The 22,693-nt window shown below is 43.6% G+C and overlaps 1 protein-coding gene across 1 annotated transcript; it reads right to left on the reverse strand.

Moving 5' to 3' along the window:
• Positions 1 to 675: 675 nt before the first annotated feature.
• Positions 676 to 22,513, reverse strand: DCAF10 (DDB1 and CUL4 associated factor 10). The gene is made up of 7 exons (XM_080638560.1): positions 22,142 to 22,513; positions 19,088 to 19,201; positions 9,654 to 9,851; positions 8,969 to 9,174; positions 8,061 to 8,171; positions 7,555 to 7,700; positions 676 to 4,677 (listed from the first exon to the last, which is right to left on the reverse strand). The coding sequence occupies exons 1-7, from the start codon at positions 22,444 to 22,446 to the stop codon at positions 4,309 to 4,311; spliced, it is 1,449 nt and encodes a 482-aa protein (XP_080494686.1). The 5' UTR covers positions 22,447 to 22,513; the 3' UTR covers positions 676 to 4,308.
• Between the last annotated feature and the right edge of the window lie 180 nt (positions 22,514 to 22,693).

A 22,693-nucleotide genomic window follows, 5' to 3' on the forward strand; every position in this document is an offset into this window, starting at 1 on the left:
TTTTCTTTCTATCCCCAATAGTTCTGTTTGGAGGTTACATTTTTCCCTGAACTACCCATGTTTGACAAGCGGGCCCATGCCCCATGGCTGCATACATACTGAAATGAAATTACCTCATATGGATAAAGTACATATACACAAATGTCATTGTACAGTCTCATTAATAGTTTCTCACCCTACCCACAAAAATCCAACAGTGCTGTAGTGATTTACAGACTAAACTCTAATGGAATACTCAGAAAATGCATTTACTCCCACAACATACAGTCACTGGACTATTATGGAAGATTACCATCTTCAGATACTGGTTTGATTCCTGTCATTGCTCATATACTTTTTTTTCCTGTAGTGATCTTAATTACACAGTTTATCTGCTTTTGCTGATCAGCCCTGCTGTGAATGGAGAAATTCTTTTACTACAGAAATTAACGAATATGAAACCATCCATTTAAAAAACATACTACATGCTTTACAATCAAATTGAGATCTCTTATTCAGTATAAATACTGTCAAATCTATCAAATGATAAACTCTTGAGTGGTCAAAAGTAAACATGTTAAAGAAACCTCTCATATAAGTCAATAGCTTACTTAGCTGTTAGAGCAGTCTGTGCAGTCTTTCACCTACCATTTGAAACATTTTTTTGTATTTATTTCAGGTTTATATATTTATGGAACGTTAAGAATTCATCTTTTGAAACTAACAGCAAGATAAACCTTTTTTTTTTTTTTTTTTTTTTACTATCTAGAAATAATCCAAAGCTCACCAGCAAATTACTTCATTAATCCAATAAGGTACAGTAATACTATTCAGAAATAACTGACAATTACTCTTTCCACCAAGACGGTGGAAAGACATATCAGTAATGATACTCCTGCAACTGGAAAGCATATCAGTTATGAACTACTGAACAATGTTTCAATAAGTGTTGCTTGAATTTCACAGGTAAAATAATTAACTTTCACTGAAAATTTCCAAGATGTGTTGAAAGGGAATAATCAAATTATCAAAACCTAATACTACTTACTTATTCTAATTCAACTTATTACCAATATAATCAGAAGAACTAAGTAACATTTCTACAGCATACATGGACAGAATTAATATGCATCCGCTGGACGCGTTACAAAAACATCAGTGTTACCATCAAACCCCTTAATCAGGTCAATGTCAACTTTTAGCATCAATTCTACACTCTTGCTCAGCAGCTCTGGTTTCCAGAGCTGGGCAAGGCTGGGCAAGCCACACTCAATGCTGTGATGACGTGTCACTTAGGAGTAAAATTTCTTTATACAGAAAAGTTAGTGTCTAATGTTTCAGCACAATACTCTTGTAAAAAACAGTGGATCATGAGGTAGAATTAAAAAAGTAACACTCAGTGCATATTAACAGGCATAGAATTACGGTCATAAGCAGTCTACCAGTTCAAGGAATTTCTGAGAGGAAAAACCCAAACCAGCCATGAAAACAAACAAACAGACCCAAGAACTACTTTGATTTCCTGTGTGCTGCTTTACCTCCAAAATGAACACATTCAAGCCTATAAGAACAGTAAGTTATCTTCAGTTACCTGTAGTCCCTTCAGTGGTATTTAGTAAAACAGTGAGGTGAAAAAACAGCAGCCTAGAAGCGAGTGCTTAGGGAAAAGTCATCATAGTCCACTGCAGAGATAGGGGTAGAACCTGTTTATTACTAACAGGAAACAAATTTTAATGGAGGGGAGTGCAGAGAAATGCAAGTGTTCATACAGTCACAACGCATTCTGTTTCAGAGTACTTCAGGCACATATAACTTAGCACTTCCACTGGTCTAATACCAAGAACACTGTATGCAGAAGTTTTGCCACACAGTTAATAGTTTCGTGGGGTTTGTTTCGTTTTGTTTGGTGTGGTTCCCCCTGCAAACAGCTTAGCTCCTCCTTTGCATAACAAACTTGTGTTCCACAAACAGTCTCAAGTTTGGTGCACACTTCACTTCCACTGCTTTTAAGTCACAGATAACAGAAGTCCCCCTGAACTCTTTCTAACAATCAGCAGATCCAAGTTGCCCCATACGTAGTTTTGGATCACAGGCTGTTACATGTATGCAAAAGGAGCTGGGAGCCAGTGATGGGCTTGTAACTGGTCTCAGATACACTTGCATCTTTTATTTAGTTATTTCATGGCTTGGGCAATTAACTTAAAGTGAACTGTATTCCTTGCACAGAGTACTAAACGTATTCAAAAGGTGCAAGTGCTTGAACTTCAGAGTCACTTTTACAGAAAATGGGACATCTCTTATTTATTATTTCCTTGATCTACTTTTGAGTTCAAGGCAATAGTTTCAGCAACAAAATTGCTCAGAAGATATGCTCTATAATATTTCAACTTATAAATTGCTAGGAAGACTATGGGCATTCATGAGAACAGAAAAGTTAGGACTTTTACCAAACAATAAACCAGAAATCTGTCAGTTGTGCTAACAGTGCATCAGTCAGATGCAGAAAGACTACTAGACATGATAAACATGCTGAAAACCTAATGCAGGAGTAATTGAGTCCTCAGTCCTCAGATTACCAAATATGCAATACTGAAGGCTTTTTAATACTAAACAGTTTCTCCAAAAGATGAAATTTAAATTCTTTTTCTCATTATGTATAAAAACCTTAAGTATCAATGACTGCTCCACCAACACCCAGTGTATATTGCAGTAGTATTTGTTACCTACACAAACTCAAAACTATGAAAGGATCATCAGGCTTATGTATTTTCAGCTATCTCACCTTCACCAATATCTTCTTTTTCCCTAGACATGTGTTTCCTAGAAGGCTTTTTCAAAAAGCATGCTCTGTTGAGTCAGAGACAGCGAAATCTGAACACCAAAATATGACAGTCTCTTTTCGGTAAGGTTTCCTGCTGAACTGAGCATCAGCAAAACCTTAGTGAAATACACACACAAAAAAACCCCAACACAAAATCAAACCACATACACACACAAAAATAAGAACTAAAAACCAAAAAATCCCACAAAAAATCCCCACAACCAAAAAAACCCACATTTTGGAACATATAAGCAATGAGAATATTATAAACCAATCTGGATGTACAAAACTGAAATAACTACTTACAAGGTTAGCTATATTAACTCAAGGGCTAAAACTTGGCATTCATACTTAGCATGTGATTTAATGGTAAACATTAATGTTTTTCACATCGTATGAAAAGCCCAGCTAAATCCAAATAGATCTTACTGTAGACAGGCATGCTTTTAGTCCATTCCAAAACAGTACATGTGAAAAAAGTCTACCTGGTGATACTATGAAATATATCCTAGATGAATTCCTCTCACAGCAATGGTGCAGGGAAGATGTGGAAGAACAGTCAGGTGGGAAAGAGTCTTAACATCAGCAGAAAATACTGCAGTGTTAAGTTTTAAACGCAGGATGGAGGTTTATGTTACTGATGCAGAAGGCTCCTTACAACAGTAACCCTAGAGGCTGAGAAGTCACATATGCCTAAAAGAGGTCAATCAAGGACACCCCCACTGTACAAAACATCCAGTTTGTCTGCAGTGGATAGAGGGCAGGGTTCTTCACCCATTCAACTCCTGCTTCACTGCCCCAGTCTTTTCCTACTAAATTCCCTGGAGAAAACAAATGCAGCTACATTTCTATCCAGAACCTCTTCCTCCTGGCAATAAACGCAGTATATGCAACCACAGGAAACCATATGCTTTAGGTGTAGCAAAACATTACAGAAAGTTGATGCAATTTCTAGCCAATCACAATCGAATACATAAATGAGAAAAACCTTTTCTTTTTGTGACAGTAACTAATTGTGTTATTACTCAGAAAAGTAGCTCCTTATCTATTAATCACCATATAGTAGTTTCAGCAATGTGTACAAGGACATGTATGTGAGGAAGTCCAGCTCTTTGAAACAAGGAGGTGTTGTACCTGTGGAGCCTAGTCAAGTTTTGGCTGAACTGCTACCCTTGGCCCCTCTACAGTAGTTTCAAATAGCCCACTTGAAGTTGCATTGAAAGAAATTATCAACAAGTATTATGGTACAAACAAACCAGAACAATGACCTGATGGCACAGGATCAGGGGTCTGCTTGGAAGGCTGAAAATACAGTGCGTGGAAACAGATTTGTGGATGCACTATGAGAACACATACAGTACTGGGCTGAAAACTCATTCTACTATTGTGTTCGGAGATCATAGTAACCATGATCTTATCCGGATTTGGAGATTTCAGAAATAACATACTTCAACTAAACTGAAGTAAAACCCACAACCACCTGAAGGTCCCATTGATGCAACATGTGCCTAGAATTTTGGCTGATACAGAGAAACACGTCCGCTAAGGCACCCCGAGGCAATCTGACAGTGTGTTGGAGAAAACTTGGTTGTCAGTACCACATCATTGTGAGAGTAGAGGGAACGGATTTCTTTCAGGACACTGGCTTCTTTGGGCAAACAGTCAACAAGTTCGCTGCAGTATGCATCAAACCCCAACAAACGGATCCCAAAGCCATGCGGGGATGAAATCATCCGGCCATCAGGACTGAAACAAAGTTCTTTGATGTAACCTCGGCCCACATTGGCTTCTTCAATGCAATGAGTCAATCGCAAGGAACAACGAGGCGAGACAGGGCGCACAGGAGCTCCTTCCTGGAATTCATAGACACAAGTCCACTAAAGGGAGAGGCAAAAAAAGGAACATTGAAAGAAAAGTAAACCACTGCAAATACTCATTCCCTCCTGTTGCATGTTGAGTAACAGGAATGGTCAATGCTATTGCTTGTCTACTCTTCAATAAGCATCTACTATGAAACACTGAAAACAGGCCAGTTCCTGGACATCTCTACTGCTTTGAACTGCCTAAGCAAAACAGCTGTCTAGCATCAAAGCTGCTTTTATAATTAAATGGATGCTAGATATAATCTTTTAAAATCTAGTTTTATCTGGAATGAGTGAAGCCTAATCCTTTGGCCAGGCATCTGCTCTAATTTAGTAAACATTTAAATGAATTCTACAATAAAGTAGAACTCTGCCTACTGTAATTTATAACTGACTATAGGCATTTTGTGCCCTTAACTTCAAAGAGAAAGAAATCTTAAAAACAAGAGGGAGAAAGATTTTGAAGGAGTGTTATGAACAGCTCTATAGCCCTCTTGTTACTTTAGAGACAGTCTAGGATTTTAATGTATAACCTAATCAACTAATCTCAAATGAAATGCAAAACCAGCTCTATGACAAAGTTTGTATCGTGTTCAAAGATTCAACTTCAACCACCATACAAGTGTTCTTAGTCCTGTACAATGTATTCTACTAAAATAAACACAAAGGAAACAATACTAATTAATAGAAGAGAATAAGGCAGACACTAGGACTACAGGAACCTATAACTAGGTCAATCATCACTATCAATCAACCCAATATAATATCTGCATTCTCAGAATTCTGTGTTGTTTGGAGGTTTGATCTGCTGAGTTTCCTTTCAGTCCTCTCCACATTTGTATCAGATTACCATTACAAACAGTGGTTTTCTTCAGAAACAGCCAAAAAAAACCAGAAAACAAACCCAACAAAACAAAAACCCACAGAACCCCCATAAAACACATCCCTCCCAAACAAACCCAAAACCAAATCAACCCAAATTTACACCAACTATTAACTAAAGTATTCAAATAATTATTTGTGATTTTGGCAAACAAATGTAAAACCTCTGTGTCTGAAAACAGAGTGGTCTGGACAACTGTCACAGCACTAGTTTTGAAATAACCCTAAGACCACGTGGAAAAATCCAGGTGTTCTAAAAGCTCTGCCTGGGCTTTATAAGTGAACTTGAGTCAACCTGGATAACTTCAAGAGCAGGTGCTCAAACCTGCAGATCCTTACTTTTTGTATACAGTCCATGAGAAGTCAGAGTTTTTTCAATATTTCTGAGTGCATTAGACACTGCTTTTTTGTCTTTAAACAGAGCCCCAGTGCATATAGCAGCAATGATGTGACACTTCATAAACAATTTGAGAAACATAATCAATCATAGGCCTTAAAGCCTGCCGTTACTTCTCGAAAGCAGTGTTTTAGGAAGTGAAATCTGCAAGCTGCTGCAGATGAGCTGTAGCTGGTCTTATGACTTAGTACTTCAAGTAAAGGCTTGAAATGGATTCTGCCAGGAAGATGAGCGATATCCAATTTATATTTAAGTTGCAGAGTTTTAGTGTGAGAGCTGAGATCAAGGCACTTTGACATTACATAAACAACACTGGAGTTCACCATACTCAGTCCTACACTGTGGCAGTTTTAAGTAGATGCAGAAATATGCCATGAGATTTTTTTCACAGCAGTGCAGGACCAGCCTTTGGAAAGCATTCATCAGCACAGCAGGAGCACTTCATCCTGGGAGGCAGAAAAAATTGCAAAGGCACTTGCTCAACTTAAACCACGTTCACCAGTACACAACCGTCCAATCCTCTGTCTTTTCCAAGCTGATGTCTCATAGATTTTGGCAGGTGTGTATTTTTAAGTCATGCATTTCACAGCACAACTACTATTTGAAAACTTCTCACAGAGCCATAAAGTATATTCTGTGGAAAAACTGGGCAACAGAAGTACTGAATGCAGGATAAAAAGTTGTATGAGGTCATAAAAAAAAAAAAGAAAAAATATTTTCATTTTGGTCTAAAATTAAATACATTTGTAAGCATAAATAACTGTCTAATTTATTCAAATGCAATTTTATCATAGACTTACAGAATGGTTTGTGTTGGAAGGGATCTTAAAACTCACCAAGTTCCAATCCCCTGCCACAAGCAGGGAAACCTTTCACTAGACCAGGCTGCTTCAAGCCCCGTCCAACCTGGCCTTGAACACTGCCAGGGATGGGGCAGCCACAGCTTCTCTGGGCAACCTGTGTGCGTGCCTCACCACCCTCACAGGGAAGAACTTCTGCCTAAGATCTCATCTCAATCTCCCTTGTCAGTTTAAAACAATTCCCCCTTGTCCTATCACTACTTGCTCTTACAAAAAAATCCTCTGGCTCTCTCATTGTCCCCTTTAGGTATTGGAAGGCTGTTAATAAGGTCTGCCCAGGGTCTTCTCCAGGCTGAAAAAACCCAAGTCTCACATCCTGTCTTCATAGGAGATGTGCCTTCTCTGGACTCATTCCAACAACTCCACATCCCTCTTATGTTGGTGGGCCCAGAGCTGGACGGAGGACTGTAGGTGGGGGATCTCCTCAGAGCGCAGCAGAGGGGGAGAATCTCACCCCTTGACCTGCATCTCACGTTCTGGGGATGCAGCTCAGCACACGTGGGGTTTCTGGGCTCAAGAGCACACTGAAGCCTGGTCATGAGGAGCTTCTCCTCAAACAACACCCCCAAGTCTTTCTCCTCAGGGCTGCTCTCAAAACAGTCTCTGCCCAGCCTGTGTTTGTGCTTGGGATTAATTAAATTTACCCGCAAAACAAGGAAATGTCAATATAGTTTTGTGATCAATACATCTCAATGTATTAAAAAACAAAAAACCCAAACAACAAAACAAGAAAACAAAACATATTTATTTTACCTCCTGGTCATCTGTATTACTTGAGCATCGAAGAAGTGTAGCCCAACCTTTTGGATGCAGCTGTAGTGACGTAATGCAGTTGCCTCGATCTCTTTCTCCAGGAACCTCTGGTGTTAAGACCTCCAAACTATTTCTAGGTGATCCACCTAGAAGGGGAAGTCAATTGTATGTATCAATGAAATCTAGACATTGATCTTCACCTTCTTCATCAGTCTACTGCTGGTTTTGAGTTGGGTGGGGTTTTTTTTGTTTTTCCACATAACGATCACATAATCAGATAAAATAAAGATCTTGTTGCTGTTATCAGATTTCTTGGAAAAAAAAAATAGATGCCCAGATTTGGTGTGCAATGGTATTCTATTGGTTTAATACAAGTCATAGCAACACTACTCTGTTAAAAAAGTCTTAAGAGCCAAACCCACAGTATTTCGCTATACACTCTGGCCTCTTCTGGATACAAAGAGTCCAAGTCCATGATTTTTTACTTTTTAGAAGTCTTTTCCTACCTTCTCGCTGGGAGGACCGTGACATGTGTTTCTCAGACAGTGGACCTGAATCATTTTGGTGACATGGTGAACCAACAGCTCGAGGACCAGAGGAACCTGATGAAGTTACATCTGCAAACAGAATCAGCCATGTGAACATAACAGCTTAACACAGCCCACATACTGTGCACGTTGCCCACTTAACCCTCCTTAGAAGTGTTATGTAAATGGTAGGGCAACTTGTTAAGAAAATACTTTCCAAAGCTCAGTTTATAGTCTAAAAGTAGCGTTCTATTTGTGCCTCATACAAATAAACTGCCACCACAGGACTCTACTGGGAGTTAAGAGCCAAGCTGTATTCCTTCCTTCTTATGCACTGTCTCTGCTAGAAGCTGGGGTAAGAATTTTTCCCCAGGCCACTCCTTTCATATCCAGACACCCCAAATGGCAGTTTCTGTCACTACTTTACTCTATTACTGTCACAAAGCAGGAGGAAGCAAGCAGTGAAATTTCAGAGCATGCCGTTTTTCCAGGTCTGCTGTCAAGAGCAACCACACTACTACACGTCAATAGTAGTTGCTGGAGCTCATGCAGAGTCAGATCTCTCAACATGGATTAATTTCTTCTGTTACAGGACAAGAACAGAACATAAATAAAGCTAAAGATGGCCAGCTCGAGGTGACAAAACTCCACATCCTGAAGTGCTAAAATCTTGACACCAAAAATCACCCTAGAACCCCACCTGAGTCAGAAGATTACCACTCAACAGTACAGATGCGTGACCCTTGAACAACAGAGCAGCTAACATGCCAAAGAGTTCCTTGGCAGAATTCTGCCAACTCCACCTCTGCCTTCTTTTGATAGCTAAGAATATCCCATAAAACACCTCTAACACAGAAGCTGCCACACATTTTTCCAAATGCATTCACCTGAACTTGATGAAGTAGTCCTCCTCGCTCTTAAAATTGGGTAGCTGCCAACCTCTAAAGATTTGTTTAGGTCAAGGTCATGCAAAATCAGAAGATACCCAGAGGAGGTTGAGATCAACATTTTGGAACAGTCTGGCGTCAGCCTCATTCGCATAAGAAAACGGGTGTGAAAAAACTTCTTGTGGGGACATCCATCTTCTGTGCACCTGGACAGCAAAAAAAAAGAGCACAAGAAATGGCTGGAATTAGCTTTGCCTGAAGTCCCTAATAATGTCCATAAGAGTCAAAAATATACTAAGCATCCTTGTTCATCCTAAAACTTTTCTAAGTACTGTCTTTATCCTACTTAATGAGATTTGAATGAAATGGCAGAAATCACATTTTCATTCTATCACAACAATGAAGACAGAGCTTTTTCAAAAAAGGAAAAACTACATTTTGGCACATCAGCAAGAAAAGCTCTCTTTTTAGCTACTGTACAATAACCACACAATGGAGATTCAAATTCTTGATAAGGGCTATAAACCGATCGTGGTATTTAAGAATGCAGTATAGCACCATTCAAGGAAGCAGGTTTTCTGTCTTGTACAGAAGAACCTTATCCTTGTAGATATGTAACAGCATGAACAGAATAAAACATGAAGAACATGAACAGAAACATAAGAGCATGAACACAGCCACATACCTGTTTGTGTCCCAGATGATAACATTTCCATCAAATCCTGATGTTACTAGTAACCTTGTATTGGTATCGTACTCAATGTTTTTAACCCAGCTGGTGTGACCATGTAAAGTACACACTTTCGTGTTCAACTTTCTTAAATCCCAAAGTGCTATTGTAGTGTCATCAGAACAAGTTGCAAACAGTCGATTATCTAGAAACCTGAAAATAGGAAAGAAATACTGTGCCTGCTTAGTGCCTTTTCTAACTTAAATATGCTTAAGCAGGCATTTAAGCTAACACAAGAAATACAGTGGCCACAGAGAAAAAAACCAAACAAACAAAAACAAGCAAACAAAAAACCCAAACAATCCCTCCAAAAACAAAACAGAACAAAAAAAAAAAAAAAAAAACAACAACAAAAAAACCCACAAAACACACAGACAGTAGATACAGCAGAATGTTTGCCAATAGAACAGTTCAATTACAAAATAGTACTGTTGGGATATGAACCAGTAGTACATCTGTAGTAGTAAACTAGTAAACCTGTACAAGCACAGCAGAATTTTATCTTCTTTTTAAACAAATCATGTAAAGAACACACAACTACACAACCACCAGTGGAACAAATGCTCACAAAGAATCCCTATAGTAAATATACCAGTTACCCATCCAGACAATACTCAGCTTTAAACTGAACAAGTCTTTGTATGACACACATGACATGACTGGTCAGTTTTTAAACCACTGGCAAGGTATTCCTATTGACTGGTCTGGCAGCCTCTGCAATAAAGATCTGGTAGCCTGAGCTGAATGTGGTTTATGCCTTTTACCCATTTTTGCCAGATCCCATTGCTACTACAGCCATGCAACACCAGAAGACACAGCAATTCTAAATTTCTGACTACAAAAGGACCCATCGGATCATAATTAAACCCACGCTCTTTACTCTTTTCATTTCTACCCACACATCCACCCTCATTCTTCCCCTACTATTCTACAGATTTTCCTCTCTTCCCCACCACAGGCATAAGCTCTCTGCCCTCACAGAAGGTTTTTTTAAAATACAGATCACTTTCCTTGCTACTGGAAGGCCTCTAGTGTTTTTAAGCCTTGCTGCCCCGTGTGGCACACAACCCATTAGCTTAGCCAAAACACATGATGTCCAAGCCTCCTTTAACTAACACCTGAATGCTCCCCCTCTGCCAGGCCTGCTCTGTACCACACATCATTGCTCAGCATCTGAGGCACTCAGCCCCTGCTGAAGGCTCTCACCACATCTTTGCATCACTGGCACAGGCAGAACACAAAAACACTTTGCAACACTTTTGTTGCAAAGCCTGCAATAGGACCTGCTTTTACAAACACCTGTCTAGCCAGCCCAGCCCAGACAGCAGTGGAACCACTTCTGCTGGAAACACCTAGTGCCAAGCTTATCCATGTGCCAGTGAGGCAAACCAAAGTCTCCTCTTACCAGAAGCCTGTTACAGGATTTCCAGAAGCCCTTTCCAACCAGACCTCCTGAAGCACACGTCTGCACTGAGTGTGCTAAGAAGCTGGGCCCATGGTTTTACACAAGACATACAACAGCGCTTTTCCAAGAGATTTAATCCAGCAGATCAACTGTCTGATGTATGGCTCACATTACTAACCGCATGGTTTACACTACAGATGGTATTACTATCTTGGAAACATGTAGTAAATTTAAATTTGAACACTGCCACTGTTTGCACGTTTCCCTAGACCCTTAATTTCATTTCACCTTTGCCCATCTCTTACTTTAGGTGCCTGTCCAGCAACACAATGCCCCAGGAGCACTGCTCACTGCAGCTGCGGAGCCAGAAACAGCCATGCAGACCTCCTGCATTCAGGCAGGTTTTATACCACCTGGGCAGTCTAAACAGTGTCCATCAAAAAGCAAGGGGATTTGGTGCCCCTGTTTCTGCCTTTCCTTTCCCTACACTACAGTTCATGCATTTGAAGCAGGCACACTGAAGTTGGGCTTTTCGAAGGCACAAAAGCAGGTACATGTATCAAAGTGATAGTGCACAGAGCACTGCTCACGATGAGAATTTCAGATCATCTTTGGAAGTAGCAGCTTCAAGCGGCACAGGCTGCCCAATTTCTGGAATCATCCAATAAAAGTGTGCATTTGAGATTTGAGTGGTTTGAATTTGGATCACAAAATAACATACAATTCTGTTTAACTCAAACTACTGCAAGAAGAGCAAGCCTACTGCTCTGTATTTCAAAAAGTATTTACAAGCCTGTAGTTCTATGCAGCAGTGAATTTATACCATGTGCATCCACATGCACTGTTTATGTTTTGCATTTAGCAGGTCTTGAGCTCCTGCTTTCTGACAGATGAGTCAGTCTAGTCATACTGGTAGAAGATGATAAAGTGGAAAAGAATATAGGTCATACTAGTTGCATTATGACACCAATCAGATTAAGTACTTAGCCTGTTCAGGTGGTAATTCTTTACCATGAAAATCTGTGGTCTTGTGAAAAAAACAACAACAAACAAACAAAACAAAACAAACCCCAAAACTGAAGACTAGACTTTGTCTAAGCATACTTAGACAAGTTATTTGGTTCACTGAGAAAATCATGGGATACAATTATTTGTTTTGCATTACACAGATTGAAGTTTATCATACTCTATTCCCACTGCAATTTATGGGTGCCTTTACTGCGAGATGGTGAGCACTCGCCTTATGATCAGGGCCCAGTCTGGGAGCTCTGCTCTGGCTGTCCTGGCAGTGGCCAGCGTAGGCACCCAGACAGAGCTGATGAGAGGGGAGGCTGCAGTGCAATGCTGAGAGTGTAGAGAGTGCCTGCACTGGTCTTGTGAGGGAACAGTGCCCAATGGGCAGGGCTGCACTCGGTGCTCCTTGGTGGAGGTTCTCCTGCAGGAGGTGCCTGAGCTGAGGGACACTGTTAATAGGCTGCAAGATGTCAGGGAAGCTGAGAGGAAGCAGGACTGCTTGCTCCAGGCCCAAACTGTGCAGGGGCCTCAAGCGTCCCCTGAAGCTCATGGAAGACTGGAGGAGGCCATCAACCCAGGAAGCTGGGAAATAGTAACAACAAAAAAAAACAACAAAAAAAAAGAAGAAGAGGACAATTAAAAGCAAGGGGCTTCCTCCTAAAGCTGTTGTCCCCACCCAGAACCGCTTTGCTGTCCTGCAGGGGGATAAGGAGGAAACACACTTGTGCCAGAAACAACCAGCTGATGCACTGGTAAAGAAGATCTATATTGGTGCTGCCAGGAAGAAGTGACGGGTCATAGTGGTAGGGGACTCTGCTTTGAAAGGGACAGAAGCACTCATCTGTCGGCCTGACCCAGTCTCAAGGGAGGTGTGTTGCCTACCTGGGGCACAGATCAGGGATGTGGCAGAGAGGCTGCCTGCTCTAGTAAATCCCACGGACTACTACCCACTTCTAGTGATCCATGTGGGTGCTAGTGATATAGGTAACAGTAGCCCAGAGAACATAAAGAAGGACTACAGAGCCCTGGGAGAGGTGGTTAGGGGCTCTGGAGCTCAGATTGTCTTTTCATCAATTCTCCAGGGCAAAGGGGAGGACCTTAAAAGGCCAGGAGGATTTACCAGGTTAACAAATAGTTAGAATGGTGGTGCCATAGGCAGGGGTTTGGGTATCTATAACATGGGACTCAATTTAGGAGGCCAGGTCTACTGGGGGCTGGTGGAGCTGGTCTGACAACGAAGGGGAAGAGTGGTTTTGGTAGGAGGCTTGCCAGGCTGGTCAAGGTTGCTTTAAACTAGATGTGTTGGGGGAGGAGGCATCATTCCATCCCAACACACCCACTCAGTTGCCAGCACCTACAATAAATGCTCGGAGCAATGCAGAGATATTCCAGCCGCTCCAGCCAATGAGCCAGCTTCATCTGGAGCTCGGCTCAGATGCCTCTATACAAACGCCCGTAGCATGGGGAACAAACAAGAGGAATTAGAGATGTGTGCACGTCTCCAAGGGTATGATATAATAGGCATCACAGAAACATGGTGGGATGGCTCCTATGACTGGAGTGTTGGAATGGAAGGTTACAGGCTCTTGAGAAAAGACAGGCCCAGCAGACGGGGAGGGGGAGTTGCTATTTATGTTAGGGATAGGCTGGAGAGTATGGAACTCTGTCTGGGGATGGGTGAGCAGTCAGCAGAGAGTTTGTGGGTCAGGGTTACAGGCAGAACAGCGATGGGAGACATTACTGTGGGGATCTGTTACAGACTGCCTGATCAAGAGGAATCTGTGGATGAAGTGCTCTATAGGCAGATAGGAACAGCCTCACGCTCACAGGCCCTTGTTCTCATGGGGGACTTCAACCACCCTGACATCTGTTGGAGGGATAGTATGGCCCGGCACAAGCAATCCACAAGGTTTCTCAATTGTGTGGAAAACAACTTCCTTCTGCAAGTAATAGAGGAGCTGATAAGGAGAGGTGCCATGCTTGACCTCGTGTTCACCAACAGGGAAGGGCTGGTTGGAAATGTGACGCTCCAGGGCAGCCTTGGTTGCAGCGACCACGAGATGGTTGAATTCGAGATCCTCGGGACAGTGAGAAGAGCGTGCAGCAAGCTCACTGCCCTGGACTTCAAGAGAGCAGACTTTGGCCTCTTCAGGAACCTGCTTAGTAAGGTTCCATGGGATATAGCCCTAGAGGGCAGGGGGGCCCAAGACTGTTGGTTGATATTCAAGGATCACCTGCTACAAGCTCAGGAGTGTTGCATCTCAACTAGAAGGAAGTGCAGCAGGAGGGCCAGGAGACCTCCTTGGATGGATAAGGAGCTGCTCAGGAAAATTCAAAGGAAAAAAGAGGCTTATAGAAGGTGGAAGCAAGGACAGGCGGCCTGGGAAGAATACAGGGATGTTGTCCGGGAAGCTAGGGACCAGGTTAGGAAAGCTAAGGCCCAGGTAGAATTAAACTTGGCTAGGGATGTTAAGGATAATAGGAAGGGATTCTATAGGTACGTAGCGAATAAAAGACAAACGAGGGACAATGTAGGCCCCCTCTGGAAGCTATCGGAGAACTGGCTACCCAGGATTTGGAGAAGGCTGAGGTTATTAGTGACTTCTTTGCCTCGATCTTCACTGGCAAAGGCTTTGACCACACCACCCAAGTCTTGGAAGGCAGATGCAGGGACTGTGAGAATGAAGACACTAGGCCCACTGTAGGAGAGGATCTGGTTCAAGACCATCTTAAGAACCTAAACATACACAAGTCCATGGGACCTGACGGAATCCATCCACAGGTCCTGAAGGAGCTGGCGGATAAAGTTGCTCAGCCACAGTCCATCATATTTGAAAAATCACGGCAGTGAGGTGAAGTTCCCCACGACAGGAAAAAGGGAAATATAACCCCCATTTTTAAGAAGGGGAAAATGGATGACCCGGGGAATTACAGACCTGTCAGTCTCACCTCTGTGCATGGCAAAATCTTGGAGCAGATTCTCCTGAAAGGCATGCTGAGGCACATGAAAAACAAGGTCGTTGGTGACAGCCAGCATGGCTTCACTAAGGGGAAACCTGCCTGACCAATTTGATAGCCTTCTATGATGGGGCTACGAAACTGATGGACATAGGTAAAACAGTTGACGTCATCTACCTGGACTTGTGCAAAGCGCTCGACACTGTCCCACACGACATCCTTGTCTCTAAATTTGAGAGACATCAATTTGATAGGTGGACCACTCGGTGGATAAAGAACTGGCTGGATGGCCGCGCACAAAGAGTTGTGGTCAATGTCTCGATGTCCGGCTGGAGACCAGTAACGAGTGGTGTCCCTCAGGGATCGGTGTTGGGACCGGTCTTGTTCAACATCTTTGTCGGTGACATGGACAGCACCCTCAGCAAGTTTGCCGATGACACCAAGCTGTGTGGTTCGGTTGATACGCCAGAGGGAAGGGATGCCATCCAGAGGGACCTTGACACGCTTGTGAGGGGGGCTTATGCCAACTTTATGGAGTTGAACCACGCCAAGTGCAAGGTCCTACACCTGGGTCGGAGCAATCCCAGGCACAGCTACAGGTTGGGCAGAGAAGAGATTCAGAGCAGCCCTGCAGAGAAGGACTTGGGGGTGTTGGTCGATGAAAAAATGAACCTGAGCCGGCAGTGTGCGCTCGCAGCCCAGAAAGCCAACTGTATGGTGGGCTGCATCAAAAGGAACGTGACCAGCAGGTCGAAGGAGGTGATCCTGCCCCTCTACTCTGCTCTCGGGAGACCTCACTTGGCATACTGCGTGAAGCTCTGGTGTCCTCATCATAAAAAGGACATGGAACTGTTGGAACAAGTCCAGAGGAGGGCCACGAGGATGATCAGGGGACTGGAACACCTCCTGTATGAAGACAGGCTGAGAAAGTTGGGGCTGTTCAGCCAGAGAAGAGAAGGCTGCGTGGAGACCTCATAGCAGCCTTCCAGTATCTGAAGGGGGCCTATAAGGATGCTGGGGATGGACTCTTCATTAGGGACTGTAGTGACAGGACAAGGGGTAACGCGTTAAAACAGGGGAAGTTTAGATTGGATATAAGGAGGAAGTTCCTTACTGTCAGGGTGGTGAGGTACTGGAATGGGTTGCCCAAGGAAGTTGTGAATGCTCCATCTCTGGCGGTGTTCAAGGCCAGGCTGGACAAAGCCTTGGGTGGCATGGTTTAGTGTGAGGTGTCCCTGCCCATGGCAGGGGGGTTGGAACTAGATGATCTTAAGGTCCTTTCCAACCTAACTATTCTATGATTCTATGATTCTGCTTCTAGAAGGACAAAACATACTGGTTTATGTTTGGAATTCATGCCTGATGAAGGCATTTGAGGGGGGGGAAAAAAGGCACCCTATATGATGCAAAAAAGGAAAATAAAACCTACCCAAAACCCACCTTGATTGATGATTACTAAGACAAGAATGACCTACACAGACATGTGTGGTAAGTCACCCCTAGAAACAGTGTGGGTTTAAGTCTAAAAGATAAAATGCTACATTAGGTAAAACCAACAACAACTCCAATGAAATATAACCTACTACAATGGGAAGAAACCGACATTTCAGATTTTCAGTGTGAAAGTAAACAAGAGTACATTTCTCACCTGTATAAATCCATTTACCTTTATCTTGGAAGCTATAGGCAAACCTGCTTCACTCACCACAAACAGCTTTCACAAAAAACAGACAGGGAGATACAAATGGTATTGTGAACAGCTTTCATATACAGAATGACCAAGTAGACTAGGATTCACTTGAAAAACAGTTAATTGAAGGTGCATGAGACTCAGGAGGAAGTAAATTGAGATTAATTGTTCCTCATCTCCCTACTTAAGAAATAAAAAAGAACTAGAGGACCTCAAACTAGTTAGAAAGTTTAAAAAACACTGTTAACTACTCCTGTGCCATGCAGCTCTGCCATGGGAGTTTTAATTAAGCTCAAAACCTGACCGAATTCAGGTGGAAAAAAAATCTCCTTCAGATTACTATACACAAATCCTCAGTGACTAGGAGACTGCTAGAAGAGGACCACTACGTGCTTCTCTGTTCCTACATAGCTCTGAGGCACCTGCTATAGGGCACAGCAGTAATGAAACTTGTTTTGCTGCTTATTACAAGGAATTTCTGTATTCCTGCAGTGCCTGAAGTCCTGCTCATTAAGCAGAAATAATATTCCAGGTAACGATGTACTAACGATATTTTGTAATACACAATTAAGTTCCTTGTAACTAAGTTTATAACAAATGGAGACACGCAGGAAAACACAGGAAAAGACACCAATATCCTACAAAGACAAAATAAAGCTTTAAGAAGCATTTTGAAGGAAAGCATAAAGTTTACTATATATTGCTAGGAGCTACCTTAGTCTGGTAGATATTAGATAGCAGACCTAACAGTTACCTGCTTGGAACTAGTACTTGTACTTTCATGTAAATCAAACTACACAAAGAACAGACATTTAAGGACCAATTACAAACTTACAAAGCCTCAGAGGCAGACAAAGTGGAAAGAAAGAACATCCTTTCAATAAGAGAAGAGAGTGGCAGGAAGTTTCATTTGCTGTTCTCAACCAAAGAATTAGATATACTTTCAAGACCAGCACAGCTGACTGCAACAGAGAGAGCCAACCAGCCAAAGAGCCTGCAACAGAATGCTCTTTGTAAAATATGATTGCACTAACTCAAGACCGAGCAAGAGCAGTTTGAATGTGAGGATCAGGTACTGAATTAGGGACGTATAAAACCCAAAATAAATCCATTTTACCTTTGCCTTCTGATATCTTTATAATATGGCTTTATTTCTCACCTTGCTTTATCTAAAAACTAAGCATGTTTAAAGGACAAACACTGTCATGCAAGACAAAAAGCTGTATTTCCTTACAGAAAAGCATGTTCTAAACATCTCCTCTTTTATTTATGTCAGCTAGCCCCAGCTTTTATGTTAGCTTTTCTGACAAACAGACATCCAAATGATGTGAAACTTCAGTCTCTTCTAGCAACGACAGGCAGCTTGTGACAAACATCAGTTTATCTCTGAGTATGTGTTTAAAGCAGGCAAATACATCAGTTTATGTGAAGACACTGGCACCCCTTATTTTATCCAGCTCTGTTGAGGGGAAATTCTCAGATTGCTTATGTAGATTTCCTGGGGGCTTTTTGGTTTGAGCTTAGTCTTTTGGTTTTGTTTTGTTGGTTTTGAGCGGGTTTTTAACTCTTTCTTTGAGGATCTGAGTGAAGAGAGGCTACAATATTGTCCACAAGGTCCAAAAGTGCCTTAAGTTCACATTTCAAAGTCTATCCTCAGACCCAGAACAGCTAAAAACAATAGAATTTGAAAGGGAAATCATTAGATGACAAAAATACTGATGATTTAGGTTTCTGCACTTGTCATTTCCTGTTTCATCCTGATGAACAGTCAGTGGACTTAAATCACACAGGCTGAGTTCAAGTTGAACTGCAGAAGCCATTTCACTTTCCCAGCTCTCCCATATCATGCCTGTATTTAAAGCAGACAATCTTTCCCTGGAAATTTCTATGCAACTATGGCAATTACTCTTACAATTCAAAATACCAGCCATATTCATACAAATACCTAATCTTGCTATGGTCTCAGACTTGCACTTCAAACATAAATCATATGCTACTTCTTATGCTCTGATTTACCACATTCATTCAAGGCATTCCAAAGGCCAGTTTAAACAGGTGATAATATAATAGCTTAATACTCTTGCCTCCCATAAACTGCAGTACCTGACAGCATTACACACCCCTACCACCACTTTCAGATTCCTTTTCTTCCCCTTTTCAGCCTTTCCGCACCTCCAATACCCAAAAGAAGGAAAATGGTACAAAGCAAACTGAAGCCTAACCACTTCACAAAACCCGCACCCTCTGAGAATGTATATAACACAAACCACACTGTCACAAGAAAAGCATCTATGGTAAGACAAAATATTCCTTCTGACTTACCTGATATTATTTACACAGTCTTCATGAGCTTCAGAGAGAGTTTTGATGTGCTTTGAAGATATTGGGTCAAAAAGCAATACTTCAGTCTGTTCACAAGCAACAGTCAGCACTGACCTGCAGGGGAGCAAGCCAAAGCAGAAATATTTGTATTCAGTAAAAGAACTGAGATCTCTGTGCATCCAGTGAACCTCCGTTCCCTATGCTTACAGAAACACAACTTCACCATTACTTAGCTTGGCTTTCTGTTTACATTGCACTAATCTGCAGCAGTGTTTACTTTTTCTTTTTTTAATGCCTTCTTGCAGATGCCTATTCACAACCGCCTAATGCACAAAACATGCAGAAGGAAATAGCATGTTGTTTTATTCCGGAAAAGTTACCTTCTAACTCCCTTTTCAAGAGACCATGACTCTTCTGCCTGGCCGTTGGCATAATTAATGCACAGCTGATGCATTTGGTGAACAGAACACATCATCTTTCAAAACACTTAAAAAAAAAATAAATTAAGGTGGTTGTTTTATAACAGCTATGTAGTTCCTAGATCCAATGATTACATTATTTAAATCATACAGTTAAGAGTATTAACATCAGTGAGTTTATTTATAAGTTACTTGAGGGCAATTTGTGTGGTGAAGTGCACGAACCTAGTGGTTCCTGTCTGGGGAAAAAAGAATAAAGCTCTGATATGAAACCCACTGCTTCGTTCATGTGAGGATACCTGCTTGATTTTGCAGGGAAAAAACCCAACCCAACCCAAACAAAAAAAACAAAAAAGACAACAGCACCCAGGAATAAGTGGAAAGGCATCTACTCTGAACATTCTGCTGCAGCTTTCCCATCTGACTGTGCCCATGTCATGGTATTCCTCTGACATCTGTTGAATGGCAACAATTTTGGGGGAGTTCTGAGACACTGTAGTTTGCTTCAAAAAGAAGACAAGGTGAAGAGCTCTGTAAAATGCAAGGGTCTGACAGATGCTGTCCTGTACTGCAGCAGCAAGTGCTGGTAGCCTGCTCATGTGTGTGAACCAACCAGCTGTGAGCCACCTCTGGATAACTTATACTCTATCACTGCATTAACTACAAAAGTGTTCCCCTAAAACCTTTACAGATGTTACTCCAGCTACACCACCTCTTTGTAACAGGCAACCAGTGCTGAAGTGCAACCACCAACTTCTCCAGGGCAAAGACATACCCTTTCCTCATCTCTTTTTGTCACACTGATTTCAGTGGCTATTTAGTGTGGCATCCACCCAAAATCAGCACAAAGATGACATTCAGACTGCAAATTCAGGAGCAAAATTTTTAAACCAAACTCTAAAGGATAGCACCCTTCCCCAGTAGTCACAGAATGGTTTGGGTTGGGACACCTTTCATTAGACCAGGTTGCTCCAAGCCCTGTCAAACCTGGCCTTGAACACTGTCAGGGATGGGGCAGCCACAGCTTCTCTGGGCAACCTGTGCCAGTCCCTCACCACCCTTACAGTCAAGAACTTAATATCGAATCTCAATCTCCTCTCTGTCAGTTTAAAGCCATTCCTCCTTTTCCTGTCACTACAGGCCCTTGTCCAAAGCCCCTCTCCAGCTTTTCTGTCAGTCCTTTTCGGCACTGGAAGCTGCTCTAAGGTCTCTCGTTAAGGAGCCTTCTGTTCTCCAGGCTGAACCAGCCCAGCTCTCTCAGCCTGTCTCCAGAGCAGAGCTGCTCCAGCCCTCGCAGCATCTTCGTGGCCTCCTCTGGACTCACTCCAACAGCTCCACGTCCCTCTTGTGTTGTTGCCTCAGAGCTGGACACAGGACTGCAGGGAGGGGTCTCCCTAGAGCGCAGTAGAGGAGGACAATCCCCTCCCTCGACCTGTTGCTCGCGCTCCTTTTGATGCAGCCCAGGACACCCCGAATGTACAAAAGAAATTATTCCAGCAACAGTCACCCAATGATGATTTCTGGAGCTTAACTTTGTCCTCTTCAAAAAACAGAGGAATACATAAGGAGTTGGAGCTTGGCTTTAGAGAACAACTATGGCAAAATCATCACAGGGTAGGTGTTCAAGGAAACCAGAATTCTGTTGTGATGAAATGCAAATGGAGCAGCTGACTACCCATTAAGGATAACAAAGCTCTCTATTCTGATTACCCAAACTGAAAAACAACTGTTGAGACCACCCTTGTTTGCAAGGTCTTTCTGCCGAAAAAACTTCACCTACAAGCATACTGCAATATACAACTGTGCAGGTATCTCTGAACTGAACTCTGCTTTAAGCTGGTGTGCAAGGGCTTCTTTTATTCTAAACAAGTCCAACTGTCACTTGCTTTTGTCTACCCTGCTACAAGTGTCTAAACTCATCTGTCCGTGCAGACCCACAGAATTCACAGAACCCTTAATGAATAAGTAAGTATCATATTTCAAACAGAAACTTATGTCTGTGAAGACATTTGACACGAACATAGAAGCGGTTGCCCCCCCGTCCTTGATCTCAACCGTATGCCCGTTCATCGCCTCCTCTTCTCCCACAGAAAGGAGCGGGAACACCGCCGGGCAGTGGAAGCGCACCCCATACAGAGGTGTTCTCCCTCTTACCGCTCTCTTGCTCTACTCGTGCCGTCCTGTGCCTGCTGCTTGCAATGCCTGGGGTCAAACACCAGCCACGCCGCTTGCAGCGTGCCGGGCTGTCGCTGTGACAGCCGTGAGCAAGCGCGAACCTGTGCCGAGTGCAGCCACCGAGCAGTGCCAGGGAGTCGCGTCCGGGCCTGCCGAGCCAGCGCTGCTGCCTGCTTCAGTCCCGCTGCTCCTTCTGCGGAGCTGCCTTGGACCGCACAGTCCTCCAGTCTCGGATCACTACAACAGGGCCCCCTCCTCAGCAGAGACCGACGAGGCGCGGGGTCCCCAGCCCTACGCAGCACCCGGGAGAGCCTCCCGCAGCCCAGCGGGGCTGCTGCAGCCCGAGACACCCCGCGCCCTCCCGTAGCCAGGCACCGAGGGCTCCCCCTCCACTCGCCCGCCGCGGCTGGCACCCGCAGAAAGGGGCGGGCAGCGCGGTGGGACCCAGAGACTCGCCTACCCGTCGGGTGAGTACTCGAGGTTGAAGACGGCGCCGTGCGTGCGGGTGCTGAGATACATGGAGTCGGCAGGCTGGATGGAGCCGTAAAGCCCGGTCATAGCGCGGAACGTGTCTCGTGCCGGGTCCACGGCGGCGCTGCGGCCCAGGCAGCGCCCGCGCAGCCACCCGAATAGGCCGGCCCCCGGCACCGCCCGCGGGAAAGGAGGGGGCAGCGCCGGCTCCATGGCGGCGGGCGAGCCGGGCCTGAGGGCCGCAGAGCCGCTGCCGCCAGTCCCCCTCCGGGGAACCTCGGCTTCCGAGCTCATAACACTGCCGGTCCCCGCCGCTGCCTGCCCTTTACCGGCGGCACCGCGCCTGTGCCGCACCGCCCCTCGCCACACGTCACCTGCGGTCTCCGTGCTTTGCGCCGCGCGGACGGCGTCCTGCACCCGAAAGTGGTCAGAGGGGAAGACCCGGTCGCCTCGTCCTCCCCTAGCCCGGGAAACCCCCGACTTCGGCTAAGGAAACGGCCAGGACACCCAGGTGTACTAGGTCGCACATTGCCTAGCTGGC

Source organism: Psittacula echo (assembly GCF_963264785.1).
Source record: "Psittacula echo genome assembly, chromosome: Z".
Taxonomy (NCBI): domain Eukaryota; kingdom Metazoa; phylum Chordata; class Aves; order Psittaciformes; family Psittacidae; genus Psittacula; species Psittacula echo.